This window comes from Castor canadensis, chromosome 18 (assembly GCF_047511655.1).
Source record: "Castor canadensis chromosome 18, mCasCan1.hap1v2, whole genome shotgun sequence".
Taxonomy (NCBI): domain Eukaryota; kingdom Metazoa; phylum Chordata; class Mammalia; order Rodentia; family Castoridae; genus Castor; species Castor canadensis.
Genome location: NC_133403.1, coordinates 42,356,969 through 42,384,806, shown reverse-complemented (window position 1 = coordinate 42,384,806; position 27,838 = coordinate 42,356,969). Strand labels below are relative to the sequence as shown.

Genomic DNA, 27,838 nt, shown 5'->3' with positions numbered 1-27,838 from the left:
ACACACACAAAAACACAGGATCCCCACTACATGTATACAAATGCTTGCCTGAAGTGATGAGTTATATATTTAAAAAGTCGTGCAACAAAATTACAGTAGACACAAAGCTGTCATTTTCACAATATTTTAATTCTGTTCTGAAATCGATCTACAAATATCTCTACATAACACCCAAGCCAGTGATTAATAAATAAGAGGAATGTATATATTGCTTTGCAAAAAAATAAGCCCGATACATTTTCCTAAATTTGTAGAGTCAGTTTCTAAGGCACACGCACGCACGCACTCACCCCACTATGCTCAAATCAAAAGGCTTTATATGGTGTCCAACTAAATCCTATATAAAATTTATACCAGAGACACAAAGCGTGAGCTCAGTCACGAGTACACTGCTGGCTGTGGGTACCACACCTCACAGTCTCCAGTTCAGAACAGGACAGTAACTGCTAAGCAGGGTTGTAACTGTGCGCTGGTCACCATCACAAGAAATCAATTTGATTGCACGGTGTTCAGATGTAACACACACGCGGATCAAACTGGAACTACGATGAAACTGGTGACTGCAAAGAGACACTGGGACCCGTGGCCATTAGCTGCTACCGGCTTTCAGCAGACAAGGCCCACGAGAGGCAAACTGGTTCTGGTGTACATCCCACTCATCACTAAGGGCGAAACACAGAAGAATGACACCTGTCACTAACACCTTGTGCTGCTGGCTCTGCAGGAGGGATTTTGAAGGCTCTGTATCAAATCCCAAAAAAAAAAAATCTGTAATTCTATCATTCACAAGTGAGGAGCAAGAAATCCAACTACTCAGATGGCCAGAAACAAAAATTTAGCAGAAAGGTGGCATGGTTTAAAAGGAAAGTCTGGGGCCTGGGACCAGGCTCAGGGATAGAACACCAGGTTCAATCCCAGCGCCTAAAAAAAAAAAAAGACTACGAGGGAACAGTTGACACCAGGAGTCTTGGGAAGTCCTTCCAATGTAACATGGATGGCAAGAGCTGGCCTTCCAGTCAAGTCAGGGATTCAGAGCCCATCAGAGAGACACTATCAGATATCTACTGATGAATGGATGGTATTTATCAAAGCTGCCTTAAGAAGCTGGGTGCTGTGCTCCACACCTGTAATTCCAACCTTCAGGAGGCTGTTGCAGGGGGATCTGGAGTCTGAGGCCACCCTGGGCTACAAAGTGAGACCCTGTCTCCAAAAAATAAAAGCAACAAGGATTGCAGAAAGGAAGCAATTCAGGATACTCTCTAGCAGCACCTGTATCTTTAGACTCTGAACTGACTCTTGGACCTTATTTTTTTGGCAGTACTGGGGTTTGAATTCAGGGCCTTGAGCCTGCTAGGCAAGCACTCTACCACTTGAGCCACATCTCTAAGCCCTTCAGGCTTTCATTATTTTTCAGGTAGGGTCCTGTGTTTTTGCCCAAGCTGGCTTGGATGGCAATCCTGCTTCCCACATAGCTGGGATGACAGGCACCTGCCACTACGCCAGGCTTATTTGCCAGCCTGGTCTCAAACTTTGATCCTCCTGACTGCCATGCCCTCAGTAGCTGGGATTATAGATGTGAGCCACTGTGCCTGACAACGGCCCCCCTTCCCCATTTTGAGACAGGGTCTTGTGTAGCCTAGGCTGACCTGCAACTCACAACCTTCCTGCCTTGGCCTCCCAAGTGGTGGAATTCCAGACCTGCCACCACACCTGACTTCTTGAGCATACTATTCTTAACCCCTCTGACACCATGCTAAATACAGGGCCCAATGAGTGACCACAGTGATTTACACTGGTCCCAGCAAAGCAAGCCTATCCCACCCCCCATCTGTGCTCATGGCCCAGGTGGCCTGCTGTGCCCCTTGACTTTGGGGACCTGTATTACAAACCTTCTAATGGCTTCACCTGTCAGGGTTGTCACTCAGTCACCTTTATGAATATGGACCCAGGTATAACTCAAGGCCACCTTTCAGGAGATTGGTGACTACTGTTAGCAGAAGTGATTGGTGAGGGGACACAGAGCGAAAGGACCCCCAGGCGGGCCCTGGAGACCCGAACCGCAGAGTGCAGTCAGAAGATGGGCCGGCACGGCATGACAGTCTTTGCTTCTATGGCGAGGAAGAGGTCACTCTGCATGGCAGCCACAGTGTGGCCACACAAAGCCAGCTCCTCGCTCTGTCCTGTGCTCCATTCTCAGTACAGTGGGTGTTTAACGTGACACAGAAGCACGGAGAATTAACACTGATTAATGTCTTAAAAACTGATCCTTGATTGTCACAGCTCCACAGCAGTCCTCAAAATGTTCTTATATCATTCTGTGAAGTGTTGACGGATATACCTTGAAGATATAAAAAAGGTTTCTCTTCAAGGTGTGAGATACGCTACAAAAATACATTTTCCCACGTACAAAAGAGAGAGCAAAGAAACAGATGGTGGGGAGGGCAAGCGTTCCACAAACGTCCAGATTGGAGAAAGAAAGACAAACGTCCCTAAGTCCCCAGGGTTAAGAACGGGCCCCAACAACGGGAAAGGTACCCAGCAAACACGGTTCAGTTTTCAAACCCAGCACCTGAGATTTCTACCACAATGCATGTCGTGCTGGGCCTGGCGGGGAGCTCTGAACTTACAGTTCAGTCTTTCTTTCAAAATCAAGGCACCCAGAAACAAAGGCTTCATCACTGCACTTTTCAGCTGTACGACAGCTCAGAACCTACACTTGCCAAACTGGACAAAATGGTGCCTATTTCATTTTTCCACCAATTTTCATGATGTCAGTCTCAATCCACCAGCACCCACACACGCGTGCCTCCTTCAATCACCAGAAGTTGAAACGACCGTCCTGTCTCCGTCTCAGTAGAGCAGGGGCCGTCACCTTCCAGGTAGGAGGTGGGGAGGAATGGCCTGAGTATCCCTTCAAGGACAGGGAGGGACAGGCAAGAGCCTTGAGAGGGCAGGAATCACTGGCTTTGCGCACAGAGCACCAACTGTCCCCAGCCAAAGTTTGCAAAGCCATTTTTTGGTTCCTAAACACAACAAAGCCAGGTACACGAGAGGACAGGGCCACTGTGACCTACCACAGTCATTTACACCGTGACATTGACAGAATCTGTACAGTAAGACTGCAATGAATGAGTTTCAACTCCCATGAATAACAATTTGCTTAAGCAAGGCCTGGACCCAGGTTCTAGAAACTTTTTCTGAGATACCTGTGTCCATTGCCCAGGCACTCACAACTTCACAGACACACTTGTGCCCAAGAGCTGGCAATGCTAAGTTCTGCCCAGGCATCAGACGCCTGGACCACCACACGGCCTTGGTTCTCTCACCCACTAGCGTGCAGGGCTGGGAGTGGCTCCAGGTCCTGCTGCCCAGATATGGGGATGATCACAGGCCTTCAGTTTCATCCCACAGAAATGGGGCTTTCTTTCCTGATAGGTTCTAGCAGGCAGCTCTTTCCTTCAGTCCCTCGTTCAAGTACTGCCCAGGGCCACCTCACCCATCCACCCTATGGACACCACTCTGCCCTTAGAGACCACCTAAAATGAGGATCCATTGGACTTTAACAAAAAAAACCACCCAGCACAGGTACTAGGGTAATTTCAGAAGCCTCTCCAGGGTATAGCTTTCCTGTGGGCCTAGCTGAAAAACAGAAAAAGTGGACATCAGCTAGATTCCAGAATGTTCTTCAAGCCTTACCCAGGTAGCTCTTAGCATCAAACCCCAGACATTCTTCTTTTTGGGGACTGGGGTTTGAACTCAGGACTTTGTGCTTACGCAGCAGGCACTCTACTGCTTAAGCCACACCTCCAGCCCATTTTGTTCTAGCCTCGAGTCTCGATCCTCCCAGTCTCAGCCTCCCAAGTAGCTGGGATTCAGGCATGAGCCACTGACGCCCAGCCCCAGAGACATTTCTTAGCCCTGTCCTTCCATACTGTTCCTTCTGGAAATGCTGAGGTTGAACACGTGGAATTGGGCTGGAGGAGTGGCTCAAATGGTAGAGCACCTGCCTAGCTATCATGAGGCCCTGAGTTCAAACCCCAGTACCGCCAAAAACACAGTTTAATAAAACACATCAAAGTATAGCGGGGAGAGAAGTCAGGGCTTTACCAATAACGAGTTCTTCCACTGAGAAATACAACAGATGGGATGTGGACAAATTCCCAGGATGGGAAAGAGGTTCAAGTTCCCTCCGAAGCCCTACCTACCGTCCACAAGAAGACAGGGCAAGAGCGTTCGCAGACGAGGCCGACACCAGCCCCAAGTCACTTGGAACACCAAGGTGGCGCACAGACTGCGCCCGCCACTTCTTCCTCTGCGAAAACCAGTGCTGGCGTTGCAATTTTCCTAAAAACGTCAGCTGGGCTGATTCCTCCCTTGAATGTAAAGTTCTAAGAAACTCAACTCCATCCACCTTTATTTAAAAATCTTACAAAAAGATGTATTTCAATGCTTGAAAAAATTAACTTTTTGTTCTATGCACAGATAAATTTCTCTCGCTGTCCAGCTAACCTGGTCATCTCCTCTGTGTAAAAAACACGGTCCCTGCTAATGACCCTCGCGCGTGGGTCTAGGAAACCATCTCTCGCTCTTCTCTACGGGTCCTAGGGTTGGCACAAGGCGGGAAAAGCCCTCACCCAGCGCTGCTTTCTGGCTCAGTGCTTTTATTGGGGTTGTCTGGGGTTCAGTGTGGTTGCTTTCTTCTTCTTCTGCCTTCTGAGAGTGGGAGCTGGTGCCCGGGGACCCGGCCGGGCACCTGACCTTCACTTGTCCTTGGGACGGTCTAGGCTCTCAAGCACCCTGTTGAGGCGGATGTTGAGCAGTCTGACCTGGCTCTCCAGGTGCTCCAGCTTCTCCTCCACGCTGGGGCTGCCGGGGCTGCCCGGGCTGCCTCGCCAGCACACGCCCATGGGCCCTGTCATGAAGTAGATGGCGACCACCAGGCACAGCGGCAGCACGGCGTTCTCAGGCTCACCCTCGTACTTGTGCAGGATGTACACACAGGACATGGAAAACAGCACGACCCGCACCAGCCAGAAGAAGCGGCCAAACACCAAGTGCAGGACGTGGAAGGTGAAACCCAAGGTCAGGGACAAGAACCAGTAGGCCAGGAGGACGACGCCGACTAGCAGAAGGGCACGAGCAGGGCTGTTGGACACTGAGGCTGGGCTGAAGTACTGGGACAGATTGGAGACTGCGAAACAGAAGAGAGACAGGACTGGTTACTTCCACGGGCCCAGGGCAGCTCAGCTCACAAGGCCTTGGCCACAACTCAGGGAACCAGAGTGAGATGCTCCGAATCTCCAAGCTAGGCCCTTTACGACTGCATGTCATGAGTTCAAAACACCTTTTGAGAGCAGCATGGTTATGCACACCTGTAATCCTAGCACTCAGAGGCAGGAGGATTGTGAGTTCAAGAACAGCCTGGGCTACACAGTGCAGCTGTGTCTCAAAAATAAATAAATGAAAAATCTTTCACAGTGGGGCAGAGTCTGTAAATTGTTCTTCAATTTCCACAGTAATAAATGTGCACAGGAGCCCAGGATAAAGGAATTTCCCCAGCCTCCCTTGCGGCCATATAACTAAGTTTTGGCCAAGGAGAGGTAAGTGTAAGTTTTCTGTAAAAGTAGTAGGCACTTGTCCTTTGCCTTCTCCTCTTTCTGCCCACTGGAATGCAGATGCACTCAGAGCTAGAGCAGCCATCTTGGGCCATGAAGGGAAGTCACCACGCAGGAGCAATGAAACGGAAGGTGCCTCGGTCCCAAAGACGACGTGCAGCAGAGCCACCGCATCTGCCTGACCACGTCTGTGAGCTTTCATGTACTTGGAAGTGTTCCACCTCGGCTAAGACACATTTATTTATTATGGGTCTCTGTTGTTGACGCAGTCTTGTGACAAGAATGAAATGGAAGAGTGGCAGCTTCTGTGTGCCCGAGCTGGGGAAATGCCACACAGGACATCTAAGAACCGCAAAATAAATATTCCTTTCAAAGCCATCTCTAGGAAGCCTAGCAAGTGCAAAGCCCTGGTTCAAACCCAACTCGGTTAAACAGTTACTAAAACTGGCCAATGTGGCTTTCTTTATTGATGTACTTTCCCGAGTCAACCCATCTGAAAGATGCACGTATGTTTCAACAGTTTCTTTCTTTTTTTTTTTGTGGTGCTGGGGTTTGATTTGAACTCAGGGCCTTCACCTTGAGCCACTCCACCAGCCCTTTTTGTGACGGGTTTTTTTGAGATAGGGACTCACAAACTATTTGCCTAGGCTGGCTTCAAACCACGATCCTCCTGATCTCTGCCTCCTGAGTAGCCGGGATTACAGGTGTGAGCCACCAGCGCCCAGCTCAAGAGGTATCTTTTAAGAATAAAGATATCACTCCCCTGAAAGCCATGGCACAAAGTTGGGTGTGGTAGCTCACACTATAATCCCAGCTATTCATGAGAGCAGCAGTTTAAGGCCAGCCATGGCAAAAAGTCCTCGAGTCCCCATCTCAACCAATAATAGCTAAGCATAGTGGCACGTGCTGGTCACACCAGCTACCAGGGAAGGGGGAGGTGTAAGAAGGAGGACTGCAGTCCAGGCCAGCTGCAGGCACAAACCTGAGACCCTGTTTGAAAAACAGCTGAAGGAAAAAGGGCTGGAAACGTGGCTCAAGCAGTAGGGCGCCTGCCTTTGCAAGCACAGGCCCCGAGTTCAAACCCCAGCACTGACAAAGAAGAAAACCCCACGTTATGACTCCAGCAGAGCGCCTGAATTCCCAGTTACCCAGGGTTCCGTTTCTCACGGTCTCCTCCCCACCCTGACCAGGACCCAGGGACGCTCGTGTGGCATTGCTTTGGTATCCCTAGTCCATTTAAACAATAAACAATCGTTATTCCCCAATTCCTATGGGTCTGGAATCTGGGTACAGCTAGCTCTACGCCCCTGAATGAGGGGCTCACCAGGTTGCAAGGTGTCGCTGGGCTGCAGTCAACCCAGAGGTCGAGCAGGACAGAAATGGCCTCCAGGGTCATTCATGGTGGGTGGCAGGTCTCCAGCCTTTGACGGCTGATGTTGAGAGCTGTCAGATTTCAAGGACTGGGGACTGGGGACTGAGTGCATCGGTGGTACAGCACTCATCTGGCACGTGTGGCCCTGGGTTCAGATTTCAGACAGAATTTTCAGAGTGGGGATGCTCAATCTTTACCTGAGAAATGGAAGACACTTCAGTAATAACTCATACTGACTACAAGTTGAGAAGATGTCGTACAGATGACTGTATCAGAATAGTGGATTAACGAAAACACCTCATCACAATTCATGTCACCAATCTCTTTACTTTAAAGTGACTAACAGAAATAAATCTCTTCTGCTGCTGTCTGTTCAACAAAACCTGCAGTTTTTATCATGTACTTCTTCCAAAACTGAAAATATCAAGTCCCACTGCTAAGGAGACAAAACAGACAGACATAAAATTGGAGATCCTGACCCCCTCATCTTCTTTTATTTTTTTTGTGATATTAGGGTTTGAACATCCTCCTGATGTCTGCCTCCTGAGTAGCTGGGATAGATTACAGGCATGAGCCACAGGTGCCCAGCTTCCCCCTTGTCTTAAAGTCACAGACCAGGGAAGGAAGTGCAGTGGGACAAGAACCAGACTGGCCTCAAACTTGCCTTCCTCCTGCCTCTGCCTCCCCAGTGCTGGGATTATAGCTGTGCACCACCACACCTGGCCCCTCACGTTCCCTTCTACTGGACTTCTCTGGCCTAAGGAGTCTCCATTGGAACCAGCACCCCGAAGAATCACGAAGAAGAAAATGAGCAAACTGGTCTGGGAAAGCATTTGTACCGGCTGTCCACTGTTGCTATGGTTTCTAGGGAAGCATTTTGCACTCAAACTGCTGAGCAAATGACACAACCTTGGAAGTACAGGCACTGACTAAAACAGGAAAGCCCACGATGCAGCACAGTTCCTTCACCTCCGGGCCGTGCCAGCTGCGGTCATGAGTGCCTGCAGTGCGTGCACTGAGCCGAGGCTCCTGCCCTGAGGTTCCAGGCCGCATGCACGCAATCCTCTGCAATCAGGCTGCTTCTCCAGAGCTCGATGGCCAGGATGGAAACAGTTTCGCCACCGAGGCGGCGTGGAGGCCGCGCAGGATTGCGCGCAATTGCTGTGTCTGGGTGAAGTGTTGGCTCAGCCAGGCCCCCGGTGGGGCTGTCAGTGTCCCAGGGGGCTGCGTGCTGCCCAGCACCCTCCCCAGGGCCACTTGCTGCCTGTCTGAGCAGAGGCAGCACCGGCTCCTCTGAGGCCTTTCAAAGGCTGAACTCAGTGACTCCTGGCTGTCACCGGGTTCCCAGGGTTGAGGGGGCAGTCAGTGAGCGTGAGCAGTGCACCCCTCCTGTGCAGCTTGGGGCCAGGGATTCCAACTCAAGTCCTGATCTCTGGTCTGTAAAGGGGTGTCCAGGACTGGCAGGGATTCTGAGAGAGTTCACACACACACCAGGGTTGTGTGTTTTGGGGTCTGCTGTAACAAACACCACAGAAATCCACCCACTCACAGTTCTGGAAGGCCAAGTCCAAAATGGGGGCCACGCTCCCTCTGAAGGCTCTGGGAGGAGCCTCCCACCTTCCCATCTATGGAGGCTCCAGGTGTCCCCTGGCCTGTGGCCGTACATTCCACCTCCACCTCTGTCTCACAGGACTGTCTTCTCTCTGTGTTTCCTTGTGTCTCTGTGCAAATTTCCCACCTCTTCTAAGGACAAAAGCCATCAAATTCAGAGTCCACCCCATCCCAGGATGACGTCACAGAACTTGCTCGAATCTACAGACCCTACAAAGGCTTGCTCACAGGTCCTAGGGGTAAGGACTTGAACTCATCTTCTTCGGGGGGCACAGCTGAATTCCCCACGATTGGCTAAGCAGCAGAACCAATGATCCTTCACTCTGATTACAAACAAATGGCCTAAGCCAAGCATAGTGATGCACGCCTGTAATCCCAGCACTTGGGAGTTGGAGGTAGAAGGACTGATCAAAAGCTCAAGGCCAGCCTGGGCAATGAGGCCCTGTCTCCAGAAAAAAAGAACCCTAACCTAAGGCCTCGGGCTCTGCTGTAACAGGTATGGAGCCATGCACGGAGCTGCCTGGGGAACCCAGCCTCGCTGTCCTATGCACAATGCCATTCAGGCCCCGTGCTGCTCTCCTCCTGGGACTCTGATGTTTTGACTCCCGTCATGCAGAAGTGTCCACATGACCAGCCTCCCCACAAACACCCTGGGCACCAAATCTCAACCACATGTCACCAGATTGTCACGCTCATTGCCTATGTCGCTCCCCTGGGAGAAATCTCCAGAAGCTGGCCCCTGCTCTCCCCAGACTCCACACCACGCTCCTCTGTCCTCTGCTGATTCTGCTCCTGTCCTCTGGCTATGACAAAGCAGGGCTGTGAGCACACCTGTGCGCTGAGTCCTGTGAGCTCCGAGTGACTCACTGATCCTGCACGTGGCCTTGGGGACCCTGATCCTTGCAGACGTCCTGGCAAGCATGGCAGAGATGAGGGGATGAGCTAAGTCCAGAGAGTGACTTCCATGGTGAGGACTCAGGAGCATGGAGAGGGGCACACTGCTGGGCAGAGCTGAATGGTGGTTTCTCCCCAGCAGGCAGGGCAGCCACTGAGAAGCTTCAAGATGGCAAGGGGAGAGACCTTCCCTGGGCACAAAAGCCAGCACACAGCAGGTGCTCTGCCCACGTTAGCTCCCATCTTCCTCAGGTGTAACAATAAAGGTCTTGCCACCACGCCACCCTCCTCCCACCTGGGAGGACAACATGAAGGCCTCAGGCCAGGACTCCCCTCTATTCTCAGAGCTGCCACTGCCTTACTACCACCTTTGCCTCACTATCAGCCAAGATCAAGGTTGCTACCCCTCTGGAGGTGTGGCAGGGGCAGGAGGTGACCTTGGACACTCTTTCCCTGTCTGTGAACCTGTGACCAGCACTGCACAATTAAACTTCACTACGCTTCTGGCCAACAGACCCGGCAGCTTACTCCCCATGAGTCCATCGCAATACAGTGGACACTCACCAGCCTAGGCAGCATGTGCTGTCCCCTGCCCCCAAGACTGCAGAAGCCAGAACACTAAGGGCCAAATTGTGTGTAGCAAGCAGTGGCGCAAAAGCAGGCTCTGCCTTGTAGCTGTCCCCCTACCCAAGGCCGTGGAAAAGGGCCGTCTTCCTGGGACAGCTGGCATGCACGCTTCCAGGTCCCCAAGTCACAGCTACATTGATGTCCACATACTCCCAGATCCAACAGCTGCCAGGCCACGTCAGCAGCATCAGGACCACGCATGGCCCTCAGCCCTTCTGATGGGCTGTGAACAAGAGCCTCATTTTCCATGAAATTCTCTCGGCCTGCAAGCCTGGTCTCTTCCACAAACGCAAGAGCCCAGGGCATCACACCTCAGGGATGCTGGGGACTCACACGTGCTCCTCATCCTACAGTGCCCGGGAAATCACAGCTCTCGTGGTTACTTAATGTGCAACTATTAAATGCTGGGTTGGTGGAGTGGCTCAAGTGGTAGAGCACCTGCCTAGCAAGTGTGAGGCCCTGAGTTCAAACCCCAGTGCTGCCAAAAAAAAAAAAAAATCCAAAAACCTAAAATGCTGATTTGTACCCCCAGCCTTCAAATGTACCACCCACCATGGGTACTGAGTCACAGGGTGAGAATCCCCAGAATAAAATGGTACTTAAACCAGGCATGGTGGGTCATGCCTGTAATTCCAGCACTCGGGAGGCTGAGGCAGGAGGATCATGAGTTCAAGGCCAGCCTAGTCTACGTAGTGAGACTGTCTCAAACAAAACAACCAACCAAACCCTCCCCCAAAAAACCTCCCCAAACCCCATAGCATCTTGTGTGAATGTCTCCACACCTACCGTCAAGTCCAAGGACATCCAAGAGTTCCATCCAAACTTTCCACAAGGTCTCCATAAACATATCCACTCCCAACACGAACCTCTCCGTCAGCCTGGTCAAAAACTGCAGAAATGAAAAAGACGGTCAGTAGGAAATCAGCTGGGTTCCTAATTGTCATGTGGTGAACCAGAGCGCGGGGATTCACACCTCAACAGAAAAACTGCAAGCTGCCAACAGTCACCCCACACGTGTTCTGGTAGCCAGAGAGTGAACCTGAGATCAGCCTGAGCTGACAGCAGGCCAACTACAGAGCAGAATCTATGCACAACCCCTCCTTCCACAGGTTGAGAGACATCCCCAGGGGTGGTGGGACACCGCAAAGTGACTGCACTGCACTTGCCACTTCTCCTACAGTCCTGCTGGCTCTTGGTCAAGGCCTCTGCTTTCCTCATTTCCAGGCCCCAAGCCTGTTTTACTGGAGGCTGGTTTCCAAGAGAACGACTCTGAAGTGTGAGAAGAGTGGCTCTAAAACTCTAGCAGCAAAGGAACCTCCTGGAACCAGGTAATGACACAGCCCCGCGCCCTGCCCCACTGAAGGACTGGCTCTCTGAGGGCTTCACCTCAGAGAAGCTGGTGGTGGAGAGCCACCCAGCTACAGATTGAGGACAGTGAAGTGCCACGGTGCAACTCACACACATGCATCAAACTGTTCAATGAAGAGCAAATGTTCTGCTAGCTCCTCAGCAGCCTCGTCCCCTTCCCGAGGCACACCCATTAGCAGTCACGATGCCCGTCCCCTAGATGCCCTGTGACAACACGCAGATGGCAGGGTACGCAGCCTTCTGCACTTCTCACATCACTCAACCACAGCCCAGATGGAACGAGACCTGTGGAAGCTGTTCCAAGAAGGGAGAGGGTGGATACAGGAGAAAGATGGAAGGGTGAACTCCCTAAGATATATCGTTAAGTGCTTTTGTAAATGTCACAATGGATCCCTGGCACAACTGTAACATGCTACTAAATTAAAACAAAACCAACAGACAAAAACCCCACCACAGACCATACAAAGCCACCTCGTTCTTTTAGAGGGTGTGACACCTGCAGCTGTCCGACCACCTCTGATTGACCGGCTCTGCACATTTCACGTACGCAGAATCCTCCCACACGAGGCCTTTGCGGCTGGCTTCTTTCACTCCAAATAACACCCGAGGTGCTCATCCAGGTCACTGCACAAGCCAATCAGCACTCACCTTTCACTGCAGAATTCCATTTCCAGGACACGTCATAGCTTGTGTATCCTGTTACAATTCTTTTCTCTTTTTCTCTCTCTCTTTTTAGGACTGGGGTTTGAACTCGGCTTCACTCTTGCAAAGCAGGCACTTTGAAAAGTACTGCTTGAGCCACACCTCCAGACCATTTTGCTCTGGTTATTTTGGAAATAGGGTCTCGCAAACTATTTGCCTGGGCTGGCCTCAAACTAGGATCCTTGTGATCTCAGTCTCCCACGTAGCTAGGATTACAGGTGTGAGTCACCAGCACCCAGCTCCAGCTCCAGTTCTTTAAAGTGAGCTGGGCATAGTGATGCACCTCTGTAATCCCAGCAATTGGGAACTAGAAAGAGGAGGAATGCAAATTTTAGGGGCAAGAGACATAACTATTCATGGTAAACCTTGCAGGCCTCAGTTTCCCCAGTTGGGAAATGGTACCAGGAGAGAATCAAGATGAGAACCTCAAGAGGTGTGGCAGCATAGCACCTGGCACACGTCAATTGGCCGATGAGCCAGAGCTGTTGACATTGTCCCTGTCAGATCTGTGAGAAGCAGGCAGGAGCTCCGGGCCAAGACAGAGGCTGGCCCTGGCAACAAACCCAGAGCCACCACCCAGGCCACAAAAGTCTGTAACAAGTGCTCTGAAACCTGCTGCACCTAAGAGATGGGCACACAGGCCCAAGCAGCACGTTCCAGGAAGGCAAGTCCAGGCCAAAGGATCTTTCTCAGGCTGCAAGATTAGCCAGGAGGCAAGGATGCTATGGGGCGGGTTTTGGCCTTCCTCATCCAGCCAGCTGGAGGGCTCCCTGTTCCCTTTGGCCCAGCTCCCGGTGGACAAAGACTCAGGTGGTCAGTAGGGAAGAACATGGGCTCAACTGTGTCTCCCAGAACTCCAGTGTGGAATCTCTGACCACTGCCTCTTCAGAATATGACTCCTGGAGCAGGTCTTTGTTAGAGGTAAGTTCCAAGGAGGCCACCAGGGCCTAAGAGATTAGGACAGAGACACACAGAGGGATGGCCGTCTTCAAGCCCAGATAGGGGTGCTCTGGAGAAAACCCTACCACCACCTTGACCTTGGACTCCCAGAACTAGCAAATGCATTTCCATGTTTACTTCAACCAGTCTGTGAAGCCCGCACAAACGGATGCAGGGGGTGACAGCAAGGCCCAGAGTCTGAAGCAGATCCATCCCCAGATCAGGCCTCCAGACCTGTCAGTTCAGAGGACCCAGGGTAGAGGACAGGGAGACAGGGCAGTGTCAAATGGCCAGTCATTATGGAGATGGAGCACTCTGTGCCACGAGACCCACTTCTCCACCAAATAAAATGTGGTTGAAAGCACAGGAAGGAGGGAGAGTGGCTGAGAAGATGAAACAGCCTGAAAACGGGGACGCATGTATAGGACTACAGTGAGGGGACAGTGACATCCCAGCTCTGTGCACCTCCTCCCAACCATCCATCATCCCAGGCCTAGCCATGAGAAAAATATCAGACAAATCCCAACAGGGAGTCGGGTGTGGTGGTTCATGCCTGTAATCCCAGCACACGGGAGGATGAGGTAGAAGGATCCCAAGTTTGAGGCCAGCTTGGCTACATAGTGAGACCCTGTCTCAAAAGACCAAAACAACAAAATCCCACTGGGCTACAGTCCCTGGCCCATGCTTCTGAAAACTGTCAAGGTCAAGGAAACGAAGGGAGTGTGAGGCACTGCCACAGTCTAAGAAGATGTGACCACTAAAAGTCACATGGGACCTGGGAGTGAAGGGGACATTAGGAAAAAACCTAAGAAGCTTAAAGAATGGGCTTCGAGCCGGGCGCCAGTGACTCATGCCTATAATCCTAGCTACTCAAGAGGCAGAGATCAGGAGGAGAGTGGTTTGAAACCAGCCCCAGGCAAATAGTTCCTGAGACCCTATCTCAAAAAACCCTTCACAAAAGAGGGCTGGTGGAATGGCTCAAGGTGAAGACCCTGAGTTCAAACCCCAGTTCAACAAAAAAATTTTCAAAAAAGAAGAATGGGCTTCAGCTAATGCTCGCTTTTCAGTATTGGTTCATGACATATGAATTGTACCATGTGTATCCACCATGTGAAAAACCAGGTGAGGAGCAAATCTGAACTCCACGCGACATTCCCAGCTGTTCTGAAAACCCTCAAAGTCTGTTAAAAAAAGGAGACTTAAGGACTGGGGTTCAAGTGGTAGACGCCCGCCTAGCAAAGCCCTAAGTTCAAACCCCAGGACCACCAAAAATAAAAATTTAAAAAAAGAGCAGAGTGCACACATGTAGTCCCTGGGGAGATGGAGGCAGGACAATCACAACCAGCCTGGGCCGCCCAGCAAGACCCCACCTCAAAACAGAATTTAAAAAAGACTTAAAAGACATTGATTCGATGCAATGCTAGATTTTATTAGGTTTCTAATTCAAGAGAGTTTATAAAAGACATTGTGAGCCAGGAGAACAGAAAACGGACTTGGCTTAGACAATGGGAATTGTGGTAAGCTGTGAAAACACCATTGTGATTGTGAATCTTACAAAATTTTTATTCATTAAACACAGGGGCAGCTGGGTACCGGTGGCTCATCCTATAATCCCAGCTACTCAGGAGGCAGAGATCAGAAGGCTCGAGGTTTGAAGACAACCCCAGGTAAAAAGTTCATGAAAACCTATCTCAAAAATACCCATGACAAAAAAGGCCTGGTCATGGAACCTTCTCCAAAATAGATCATATCCTAGGGCACAAAGCAAGCCTCAACAAATATAAGAAAATAGAAATTATACCATGCATTCTATCTGATCACAATACATTAAAAGTAGAACTCAACAACAAAAGTAAAGACAAAAAACAGGCAAACAGCTGGAAACTGAAGAACTCATTGCTTAATGAACAATGGGTCATTGATAAAATAAAAGAGGAAATTAAAAAGTTCCTGGAAGTCAATGAAAATGAAAACACAACCTACCGGAACCTATGGGACACAGCAAAGGCAGTCCTGAGAGGAAAGTTTATAGCCATGAGTGCATAGATTAAAAAGACTGAAAGATCCCAAATCAATGGCCTAATGATACAACTGAAACTCCTAGAAAACCAAGAACAAGCAAATCCAAAAACAAATACAAGGAGAGAAATAATAAAAATAAGAGCTGAAATCAATGAAATAGAAACCAAAAAATCCATACAAAGAATGAATGAAACAAAAAGTTGGTTCTTTGAAAAAATAAACAAGATAGATAGACCCCTGGCAAACCTGACTAAAATGAGGAGAGAAAAAACCCAAATTAGTAGAATCAGGAATGCAAAAGGGGAGATAACAACAAACACCATGGAAGTCCAGGAAATCATCAGAGACTACTTCAAGAACCTATATTCAAATAAATTTGAAAATCTTAAAGAAATGGACAGATTTCTAGATACATGCGATCATCCTAAACTGAACCAAGAGGACATTAATCACCTGAATAGACCTATAACACAAAATGAAATTGAAGCAGCAATCAAGAGTCTCCCCAAAAAGAAAAGTCCAGGGCCTGATGGATTCTCTGCTGAATTCTATCAGACCTTTAAAGAACTGACACCAACCCTCCTTAAACTGTTCCACGAAATAGAAAGGGAAGGAAAACTGCCGAACACATTTTATGAAGCCAGTATTACACTTATCCCAAAACCAGGCAAAGACACCTCCAAAAAGGAGAACTATAGGCCAATCTCCTTAATGAACATTGACGCAAAAATCCTCAACAAAATAATGGCAAACCGAGTTCGACAACACATCAAAAAGATTATTCACCACGACCAGGTAGGCTTCATCCCAGGAATGCAAGGGTGGTTCAACATGCGAAAATCAATAAACGTAATAAACCACATTAACAGAAGCAAAGACAAAAACCACTTGATTATCTCAATAGATGCAGAAAAAGCCTTTGATAATATCCAACACCATTTCATGATAAAAGCTCTAAGAAAACTAGGAATAGAAGGAAAGTTCCTCAACATTATAAAAGCTATATATGACAAACCTACAGCCAGCATTATACTTAACGGAGAAAAACTGAAACCATTCCCTCTAAAATCAGGAACCAGACAAGGATGCCCACTTTCTCCACTCCTATTCAACATAGTACTGGAATTCCTAGCCAGAGCAATTAGGCAAGAAGAAGGAATAAAAGGAATACAAATAGGTAAAGAAACTGTCAAAATATCCCTATTTGCAGACGACATGATCCTATACCTTAAAGACCCAAAAAACTCTACTCAGAGCTTCTAGACATCATCAATAGCTATAGCAAGGTAGCAGGATATAAAATCAACATAGAAAAATCATTAGCATTTCTATACACTAACAATGAGCAAACTGAAAAAGAATGTATGAAACAATTCCATTTACAATAGCCTCAAAAAAAATCAAATACCTAGGTGTAAACCTAACAAAAGATGTGAAAGACCTCTACAAGGAAAACTATACACTTCTGAAGAAAGAGATTGAGGAAGACTATAGAAAGTGGAGAGATCTCCCATGCTCATGGATTGGTAGAATCAACATAGTAAAAATGTCGATACTCCCCAAAGTAATCTACATGTTTAATGCAATTCCCATAAAAAGTCCAATGACATTCATTAAAGAGATTGAAAAATCTACTGTTAAATTTATATGGAAACACAAGAGGCCACGAATAGCCAAGGCAATACTCAGTCAAAAGAACAATGCTGGAGGTATCACAATACCTGACTTCAAACTATATTACAAAGCAATAACAATAAAAACAGCATGGTACTGGCACAAAAACAGACATGAAGACCAGTGGAACAGAATAGAGGACCCAGATATGAAGCCACACAACTATAACCAACTTGTCTTTGACAAAGGAGCTAAAAATATACGATGGAGAAATAGCAGCCTCTTCAACAAAAACTGCTGGGAAAACTGGTTAGCAGTCTGCAAAAAACTGAAACTAGATCCATGTATATCACCCTATACCAAGATTAACTCAAAATGGATCAAGGATCTTAATATCAGACCATAAACTCTAAAGTTGATACAGGAAAGAGTAGGAAATACTCTGGAGTTAGTAGGTATAGGTAAGAACTTTCTCAACGAAACCCCAGCAGCACAGCAACTAAGAGATAGCATAGATAAATGGGACCTCATAAAACTAAAAAGCTTCTGCTCATCAAAAGAAATGGTCTCTAAACTGAAGAGAACACCCACAGAGGGGGAGAAAATATTTGCCAGCTACACATCAGACAAAGGACTGATAACTAGAATATACAGGGAACTAAAAAACTAAATTCTCCCAAAACTAATGAACCAATAAAGAAATGGGCACGTGAACTAAACAGAACTTTCTCAAAAGAAGAAATTCAAATGGCCAAAAAACACATGAAAAAATGCTCACCATCTCTAGCAATAAAGGAAATGCAAATTAAAACCACACTAAGATTCCACCTCACCCCTGTCAGAATAGCCACCATCAGCAACACCACCAACAACAGGTGTTGGCGAGGATGCGGGGAAAAAGGAACCCTCTTACACTGTTGGTGGGAATGTAGACTAGTACAACCACTCTGGAAAAAAATTTGGAGGCTACTTAAAAAGCTAGACATTGATCTACCATTTGATCCAGCAATACCACTCTTGGGGATATACCCAAAAGAAGGTGACACAGGTTACTCCAGAGGCACCTGCACACCCATGTTTATTGCGGCACTATTCACAATAGCCAAGTTATGGAAACAGCCAAGATGCCCCACTACTGACAAATGGATCAAGAAAATGTGGTATCTATACACAATGGAATTTTATGCAGCCATGAAGAAGAATGACATCTAATCATTCGCAACTAAATGGATGGAATTGGAGAACATCATTCTGAGTGAGGTTAGCCTGGCCCAAAAGACCAAAAATCGTATGTTCTCCCTCATATGTGGACATTAGATCAAGGGCAAACACAACAATGGGATTGGACTTTGAGCACATGATAAAAGTGAGAGCACACAAGGGAGGGGTGAGGATAGGTAAGACACCCAAAAAATTAGCTAGCATTTGTTGCCCTTAACGCAGAGAAACTAAAGCAGATACCTTAAAAGCAACTGAGGCCAATAGGAAAAGGGGACCAGGAACTAGAGAAAAGGTGAGATCAAAAAGAATTAACCTAGAAGATAACACACACGCACAGGAAATCAATGTGAGTCAATGCCCTGTATAGCTATCCTTATCTCAACCAGCAAAAACCCTTGTCCCTTCCTGTTATTGCGTATACTCTCTCTTCACCAAAATTAGAGATAAGGGCAAAATAGTTTCTGCTGGATAGGGAGTGAGTGTGGGGGGAGAGGGAGAGGGCGGGGGGAGGGGCGGTAAGGGATGGAGTCGGGGCAGGAGGGAGAAATGACCCAAACATCATATGCACATATGAATAAAAAAAAAAAAAACAAAAAAGGGCTGGTGGAGTGGCTCGAGGTGTAGGCCCTGAGTTCAAACTTTGGTACCACAAAAAAAAAAAAACAAAAAAAACAAAACACAGGGGCTGGAGTGGTGGCCCAAGAGGTAAGAGCACCAGCCTGGTAAGTACGAAGCCCTGAGTTCAAATCCCCATACCGCCAAAAAAAATTCAAGAGTGAGTTAATTCGTTTTGGATTCATTTTAAAACACTATTCCAGGCCAAACAAATAAATAAACAGAAATCTTTGGGGGCAGGGGTACAGCTCAGTGGTAGTGCTTGCCTCGCCTGTGTGAGGCCCTAGGTTCCATCCCCAGCTCTGAAACAACCCCAAGACTGTTACAGATGGGCCAATGTGCTGGAATGGCAGAAAGGGGGCACGTGAGAGCAGGCGAGGGTGCCGAGTGAGCTCTACTCTTCTCCCTACCTTTCCTGGGCCCTAGAAAAGCAGGGCCCTGCCAGGGCCATGGGAGGGACAAGACTGCACACCCGGGTTTTGCAGCAAGACTGCCGGCACTAGGGGATGGGGTGACTGTGACCTTCCCACTATTTTGATGGAGGTGATGTTGTCGTGGGTGCCCACACCACAGTTTGTCAACTCGTACACTTTCACACGTGTCGTCTGCCGAGGCCCCGTGTGTAAAGCTGTTCAAATGCCGACAGGAGAAAAAGGACAGGCAAGTGTCAGAGTGACTGTGCTCAAGATACTGTGGCAAACAGCAAAAAGTATGAGCATCTTTCAAAACAAAAAACAGCAAAAAGTATGAGCATCTTTCAAAACAAAAAAAGACCAACTGCCAACAGAAGAACGGCAAAGGAAACAGGCAGTTTCCAGAGTGGATTCAGAACCCACGGGAGGACTGCCCTCGCACGCGAAATCAAAGCGGAACGTCCAGTGGAGCCCTCTGGAGCTTCTCAATGTTAAAGGTAAACGGCCTGGAAGTTCACACAGATGGCAGGAGCCCAGGACAGCAGCAGAGTGGTGGCCTTAGAGAGTGGGTGACCTTGGGGGAGCACACAGGGATTTCGGGGTCTGTAGCAAGCCACCTCTAGAGGTGTTCTGTGTGCAGTAATTCATAACACTATACACAGATACATGTCCATCAAGTCAAGTGCACCAATTATATTTCAATTAGTTTTAAAGCTACTCGAGGATCGTTTGCCCCAACAATCTCACTTCTAACAGTCTCCAAGACGGTATGCACAGGAAGACCTTTGTGGCAGTCATATTCGGTGTAACCCACAGAGTTCAATCGTGGTGCATACCTAAAACAATTTGCAACCTGGGGCCCTTAAAACAGAATCCAGAAAAGGGTTAGGTATTCTTGGTCTGAGCTTCAAAATTCATTTATTTAAAAATAACAACAAAAAAAGGGCTGGCATCAGAGCTCAAGTGGTAGACTGCCTACTGAGCAAGTATGAGGCCCTGAGTTCAAATCCCAGTACAGCCAGAAGAAGAAACCAAGCCCAGTGGCTCACACCTATAATCCTAACTACCTGGAAAGCAGAATCAGAAGGATCCCGGTCCAAAGCCAGCCAGGCAAAAAGTTCTTGAGACCAATAAAAGCTGGGTGCAGTGGTACACGCCTGCCATCCCAGCTACATGGGGTCGTGGCTCAAGTGGTACAGCACCTGCCCAGCAAGAGTGAGGCCCTGATTTCAAACCCAGGACTTGCAAAAATTAAAAAAGAGTTGGGCCTGCTGGTGTACACCTGCAATCTCAGCACTTGGGAAGCGAAGACTATGTCACAAGACCCTGTCTCAAACAAAACAAAGGAAAAAAGAAAGAAAAAGGTACAAAACAGAGAGCTCAGCAAAATAAACAAAACCAACAAGGAAGCAGGAGGGAGTGTCTATCTGATTCCATCTGACAGCTTCTAGGAAGAGGAAGAGGGGTGGAGTCGGGGGTGGCAAACAGATTTTTGTTTAAATTCTGAACAATCTGTATTCCAGGCCACTGTGGCAGAGGAACAAGGAGAGAAAACAGCCGTCTCTCAGCTGGGCATTGGGGATGCTCCCAGCATCCAGACACGAAGCAAATTCACCCACCTCTGAGCCTGCCCCACTTCCCGCCCCACCTGCCAACCCTCTTCCCAGAAGGACCCATGCCCCTCCCTCCTTCATCTCATTCCGTAGGGCTCCTTGCATCACCACCTGATCAAGGTAATGAAAGCCAAGTCCTGCATGGGCTGGCTGTCTCACTCACAGTCACCCTGCATGGCCCATATCAAACTGCTGTGGCAGCAGTGTCTCTCCCCTCTGTCTGGAGAGCTCTTCCCCTGGCTCCTTCTCATTCAGGGCCAGCTCGCCTCACTGGCCACCCAGGTCCTGCTACTTTCAATTCTGCAGAGGGCATGAGCGTAGGTACTGCCAGCTCTCCACCAGTAATGGGCCAAATTGGGCACAAGGGTCAGCCTGTGCCTCAATTTCCTCATCTGCAAACAGGAATGGTACTAACAGGATCTGTCTCAGAACACACCATGCTTAATCCAAAAAGACCCATCTAGCACAAGGTCCTGAGTTCAAACCCCAGTACCACCAAAAGCAACTATCCACCACTGTCCCATCACCCTGGTTTGTGTCACTGCAAACCTGTCACTCAGGAATAATCTACTTTCAACTGAGTTACACCCCCACCCCATGACAACTTCCACGTCATTTGGTGTGGCTTATGCTGCAGATAGTGATGGTCCATTTATTTATTTATTTTTGGTGTTTTTAGACAGGAAATGTACCCCAGACTAGCCTGGAGCTTATGTGTGCCTGATGTATACCTGGTACTTAATTTTTTTCTTGAACTGCGGTAAAATATTCTAACTTTATAAACTTCACCATTTAAATCTTTTTTTTCTTTTGGTGGCAATGGGGTCTGAACTCAGGGCTTCACGCTTGCTAGGCAGGTGCTCTGCCACTTGAACCATGACCCCAGCCTTCGGTCACTTTCATGTACAATTCGGTTGCACAAAAGGACATCCACAGTGTTGGGCATCGTCACCTGTGTCTAGTTCAAGCCTTTCTCAGCACTGGGAAAGGAGGGCCCTTACCAACTAAGTCATGAACCGCTGCCTCCTGCCCCGGGCCCCAGAAGTCCTTTGTCCTTGCGATTTTCCTATTCTGGGTGTTTCCTGGAAAGGACGCCTAAACTACCCAGCCGTTGTGTCTGGTCTGCATCTCTCCTTGCTCAAGGTTCGTCCACATAGCAGCACCTGTCTGTGGACAAGCAACAAGTCCCATGTCCACTGAGAGAGGAACCACGTTCTGTTCATCCATCAGCAGTGGACAGACATTTGGGACATCTCCAATTTCTGGTTAAGTGAAAAGTGCTACTATGAACACTCGTGAACCAGTCTGAACCAGCGCTTCATACTTTTCATGAATTCTGGGGACACTTGGGATTGAACCTGTGGCCTCGTGCATGGTAAGCCCTCAAGTCTACCCCTGAGCTACACTCCCAACCCTTAACCGCGTTCAAACAGATGAACCAGTATTCACCTCCTTTCTTAGGTAACTACTTCCTAGCATGGATGGAGCGATCCAGTCAGGGCCTGGTATTGTACAACCCAACCAGCAATGTTCAATTTCCCAATCTATCTCCTTTCCACAAATCAGAGAAGTAAAGCAAGTAGCCCAAGGTCACAGAGCTACTGAGAGGCACAACTGTGATTCAACCCAGGTCTGACAGACAGCAAGGCCACTGCCGCCAATAAGAAGGTTTATTTTAGACAACCGCTGGCTTAAATGTGGGGTGTTTCTTTAAACATCCCCAAACTTCCCAACCCACAAAGCAGGCCTGGCTCAAATTAGACTCTGAGCCAGAATATGGCTGTCTTACTAACACCAATGTGGAGGTAAAAATCCTCAGATTCCTTCTGCAGCTGATTTGCATAAGGAACTAGTGGGTTAGGACATGGCTCCTGTCTGTACTTTCCCCTTTTTCTTTCTTTTTGGTGGTTCTGGAGCTTGCACTCAGGGCCTCAAGCTTGCTAGGCAGGCACTTTACCACTTGAGCCACTCTTCCAGTCCTTTCCCCTCCCTTCTGAGGCAGACTTTGTGCCCTGAGATAAACTGCCACTGCCTTCCCAGGCTGGGCAGGGCCTACAGAGGCCTCTCTCTCAGCAGGGCCTCTTTCTCTAAAGACGGCATGGAAGACCGCATTTTCCCATGGTAAGAAGTTCCAGGCCCACAGCTTCTACAAAAGGGTCACACATTGAGGTCAAGGTGCACAGCAGTTAGTTCTCCTACCAAGTTAACCTGTCTCTCATTTCACTGGATAAGATTGTCCAACATACCTGAGTGAGGTTTTTCTAATGTTCTTTACCCCTCCATTTTAAGGACTAATAAACTTATTTTTTTCAAACCTTGAAAGCAGGGCTAATCAATGATTTGCACCGTGGCCAGGAAGTACTAAAAGTTGACACTAAATCATGACTCTGAGCCAGGAAGGTACCAACTACTCCTAACTCCAACCTCATTGACGAGGGTCCTACTGGTTAAAGTCGGGAAGCCACTGGGCCACAGTCATTAATTGGCCTGTAGAAGGTAGAACCCCAGCTTTCCCCTCCCAGATCCTAGGGCTGGCGACCAGCTGAGAGCAAGAGGAACAGCAAAGGAACCGCAGGCAACTCACTGTCTCTATTGATTTCCGCTTTCTTAGGAACCCTAGGGTGGGCTTTGGCGGAGAAGAGCGCACCCATCCCACCCTGCAGGGAGTGGGGGCGAGATCCCCGCCTTCCGAGCGAGGTCCATCACCATTCCGGGGACCCCAGGTTCCCGGATAGCCCCAAAGTCAACCAAAGGCTGCAAATGACAGGCCCCGCACACAGTAGGTGGCCAAGGCACTGCTCCGACTGCGTTCCAGTAAAGCAGAATGGGCCCAGACGTGGCCAAGGAGGGGAGGGGAGGGGATGGGGGTACCCAGGCGCGCGGCAGTGTGGGGAGAGGGGCGCCCCCGGGCGGCGCCTGGCTCACAGAGGGACTCCATTCAGACGTGTGGATGAATGAGCCGGCGCGCGGGTGTCGGCGCCCGGGACAAGGTCTAAGGAGACTCGGGCGCCCCGCGGCCCCGCGCCGGAACCGGGCCCGCAGGCGGTAGTCGGAGACCCCCCCCAGACCCCCATCCAACCCAAGCCCCCTCGTCCCCTAGTCCTCGGCCCGCCAGGCCACCCGAGGCCGCGCACGTCCCACGCCAGCCCCCCCCCCCCGGCCCGCCATCACCCCGGACGCCAGGTGCGCGGTAGTGGCCCGGCAAGGTGACCGCGGGCGCGGGCCCAGCGCCCACCTTCTGAGCGGCGCGCACGTTGTCCTCGCCGAACAGGCTGCTGACACTCTGCGAGAAGGTGTTGGTCGTGCGGCGGTAGCTGTTCTTCTCCGCGCCGCCGCGGCCCCGCGCCCCCTGCGCGCCCGGGGCCAACAGCCCGAGCAGCAGCAGCAACAGCAGCAGCACCAGGAGCAGGAGCCCAGCCCGGGCCCAGGGCCCACTCGAGGCACGCACGCCCATGCTTGGCCGCTGCTGCTGCGGGTCGCGGTGCGGGGATGAGGGCCGCGCGCAAGGCCGCCGCGAGCTCCGGCCGGGACCGCGTTGGCGCGAAGGGGCCGCGCGCCGCTCCTCCGCCCGACGCCGCCGCCGCTGCTGCTGCTGCTGCGCACCTGCCCCGCCCCGCGCAAGGCGCAAGCCACGCCCATGTCCGATAACCACGCCCACGCCCGCTGGCCCCGCCCGCCAGCCAGCCAGCCAGCCAGCCAACCAGCGATCCCTTGCAGCTGGGGTCACAGGCCCGGGTCGCTTGTCTTCCGCCCCGGAAGATGTGAAAAGCGTGTAGATCACCTCCCTTGCATTTATTCATAGTACCCCAAAATTGGTCGTCGGGAGCACCCGGAGTTCAATCTTCCTGCCTTTACCGAATGAACTGCATTTAAAGATGGGTTGGGGATTGGAGGGGTCATCAAAAGAACCCGAAGCAAAGATGCGAGTTGGGGGTCCCGCCAGGCAGTGCTGGTGTCGGAAGGGGCCAGCGCCACCTACACGGACTAGGACGCCTGATCTGCCCTCGAGGTCTATCCAAGTTTGCAGAAACTGGGGACGGGGGTGGAGGGGATCCAAGAACTCAGAGTGCCGGCATTCTAGGAAGCAAGTGACCCAGCTTCTTAGTGCATAAATGGCATTGAAGGAGGGGGAGGATTATTGGTTTTAAAGACTTAAGAGCCCCGCTAACCAATTGCTATGCAAAGGTCCTGCTTGCATCTAAGGAAGTGCAGGAAATAGCGCCCCGATTGTGCTGATTATTCCAACCGAGAGAAGTTGGGGGCGGGGTGGGGGTGCGTCCTCTGTGTTCCTTATCTGTCCTCTCCCCGGAATGCTCGCGATGACTTTGCCACAGGTGAGCCCCGGTTCCCTTTCCTCCGGCGACAATTTTTATTGCCTCAGAAGAACGTTTTCTGCACGGAAGGCGACGGTTGTTCCCCACCCCCCACCCCCACCCCCGCCATTCTGACGTCCCGCCCTTCTTCGGGCTTTTTGTGGGTCTCCGATGCGCATGCGCGGAATTAGCGCGGGTTTTCTCCTGCAATCTGTCTGCTGTCCCTTTACTTCATCACTCCATTAACGAACCTTCAGAGGATAAAAAGAACGTTCCCTCTCTCCTACACATCCTAGATCAAACCAGACATCTTTTGAGACAACCGGAAAAATAAAACATTATTTTGCAAATCCACAAGTGAGAAACTGTATCTGGGGTGTAGCTCAGTGGTAGTGCTTGCCCACCATGTGCAAGGCCCTCGGCTCCATCCCCCAAAAAAAGAAAAGAAAAATTGTATCTTACTTTGAACTTACATCTGGATTCCTGGGAAGGTTTTCAGATAATTACTGGCTATTTGATTTATGGCTCTGTGAAATGTCTTGTGTAGCCCAGGCTGGCCTCGAACTCACCATTCTCCTGCCTTGGCTTCTCCAATGCAGGGGTTATAAGCGTGTACCACCAAGCCTGGCTCTTCTTCATTTTGACTTTTTTTTCTTGTATTGTTTTATCTTCTTAACTTATTCTTATTTATTTATTTTTGAGGTGCTGGGGATCAAACCCAGGACCTTGCCCATGCTAAGCAAGCACTCCACTGCTGTTCAATTATTCTTACTCTTGTTTATCTTTTCTTAACCTTTTTTCTTTTGTGCTGAGGTGGAATCTAAGGCCTCTTGCAAACACTCTACTATTTGAGCTACACCCCCAACTACAATGTCATTTTTTTTTGGTGGGACTGGGGTTTGAACTCTGGGTTTCACACTTGCTATACAAGAGCTCTACCACTTGAGCCACAACTCCAGTCCATTTTGTCTGGTTATTTTGGAGATGGGGGACAGAATGGTGGTATGGTTTCTCAAGCTTTGCCCAGGCTAGCCTCAAACATCAATCCTCCTGGGTCTCATCCTCCCAAGTAGTTAGGATTACAGGCACTGGTACGAAGCTTCAAGTTAATAATTTATAAAACGGAACACTTAAAACATATGTTTAAGGAAGAAAGTTTAATTTTTTTTTTTTTTTGGCACTGGGGTTTGAACTCAGGGTCTCACACTTGCAAGGCAGGTGCTCTTACAGCTTGAGGCACCCCACCAGCCCAGGAAGAAAGTTTAAGCCAGGTGCTGGTGGCTCACACCTGTAATCCTAGCTCCTTAGGAGGCAGAGATCAGGAGAATCTTGGTTCAAAGTCAACCCCAGAGGAAATGGTTCCAGAGATCCTATCTTGAAAATACCCAACATAAAAAAGGGCTGGTGCTCAAGTGGTAGAGCCCCTGCCTAACAAGTGTGAGGCCCTGAGATCAAACCCCTTTTGCAAAAAATAAATAAACAATAAAATCCACAAAAACACAGGTTTTGGTATTTTAAGTACCTTTTTTTTTTTCTTTTTCTTCTTTTTTAAGGCATGCACTCCTGTAGCCCAGGCTTGTTTGGAACTTGCCATCCTTCTGCCTGAGCCCCCTGAGTGCTGGGATACAGGTGTATGCTTACATATCTGGCTTTGCTCATTATACTTGTTTAAAAACTCCACATTCATTGATATTAATGTATATATCTTAGCAGGGCATGATGGCACATTGCTTGTTGTCCCAGCTACTCAGGAGTTAGATAGGAGATAGGAGGATCCAGGTTCAAGGCCAGCCTGGATATATGTTATCAAGACTATCTCGAAAGCCAGTGGGGGTGGTGGCGAACACCTGTGGTCCCAGCTACTTGGGAGTAGAGGCAGGAGGATCGAGATACCAGGCTGGCCTGGGCAAAGTTATGGAGGCCTTATTTGAATAACAGCAAAGGGACTGGTGTTGTGGAACTACTCAAATCCTGTTCCGCACCACCCCAGAGTTTGTGTTTTGTTCTGTCTTGACTGGCTCTGCAGGGGATGAGAACAGCTCTGCGAGTTCAGTCTCATTCTTCGCTGGCTGATGCCTCATTGTTCCAGGTTCTGCACACGGTTTTCATGGAGACAATTTTACTTTTTTTTTTAATTTTTAATTGAGGCATAATAATTGTACGTATTTATGGACACAGTGTGTTATTCCAGTACAATGTCAAGCGTTGTACTCATGTATAGAGACACCCTGCAGGAGTGCATCACCTCCGACATCACTTCTTTGTCTTGGGAACATTCACAATCCTCTGCTAGCTATTTTGTAATGTACAAATAGTCCTTGTCAACCAAAATTACCCTACTGTGCCACAGAACATTAGTTCTTCCTCCTGTCTAGCTGAGCCCTATGCCCACCAACCATCCTCTCTCTCTATCCCTCCCTGCCCACCCTTCCCAGTTCATGAGACAGTGTTTTTCATTTGTGGAGTAGTTTTGTTTTGTTTTGTTTTAATCTTTATCCTTTCTAAAATTCTAAAATAACTCTCAACTCACTTTTAATTTCACCTTTTTTTGTGATATAATTTAAACGTTTGCCCTTAAGGAATCAATACTTTTTTTTTTTTTTTTCCGTACTGGGGCTTGAATTCAGGGCCTTCCCTTGAGCCACTCCACCAACCCTATTTTTGTGAAGGGTTTTTCGAGATAGGGTCTCTTGAACTATTTGCCTGGGCTGGCTTCGAGCCTCGGTCCTCCCGATCTCTGCCTCCTGAGTACCTAGGATTACAGGTGTGAGCCAACGGCGCCTGGCTAGGAATTAATACTTTTAATCGAAAAAGCATGGTGTAATATGACTGTTCTTTCTGCAAGATAATTACAGGATTCAGAAATGCATTATTTCCGAGTGCACTACGGATGATGTGA

The 27,838-nt window shown here is 49.0% G+C and overlaps 1 protein-coding gene across 1 annotated transcript; it reads right to left on the bottom strand.

The window, feature by feature from the left end:
• Positions 1 to 110: 110 nt before the first annotated feature.
• Positions 111 to 24,171, bottom strand: Bri3bp (BRI3 binding protein). Its single transcript, XM_074061357.1, has 3 exons — positions 23,862 to 24,171; positions 10,906 to 11,008; positions 111 to 5,191 (listed from the first exon to the last, which is right to left on the bottom strand). Exons 1-3 carry the CDS (start codon positions 24,078 to 24,080, stop codon positions 4,761 to 4,763), a joined length of 753 nt encoding a protein of 250 aa, XP_073917458.1. The 5' UTR covers positions 24,081 to 24,171; the 3' UTR covers positions 111 to 4,760.
• Between the last annotated feature and the right edge of the window lie 3,667 nt (positions 24,172 to 27,838).

Bases quoted from the DNA above. Each gene is read 5' to 3' on its own strand.
- Bri3bp (XM_074061357.1), bottom strand. From the start codon at position 24,080: ATGGGCGTGCGTGCCTCGAGTGGGCCCTGGGCCCGGGCTGGGCTCCTG. The intron at 11,009-23,861 runs GTGGGCGCTGGG...TCATTTCTGCAG, and splicing joins ACGTGCGCGCCGCTCAGAAG to TTTTTGACCAGGCTGACGGA. The intron at 5,192-10,905 runs GTAGGTGTGGAG...TCTGTTTCGCAG, and splicing joins GGATGTCCTTGGACTTGACG to TCTCCAATCTGTCCCAGTAC.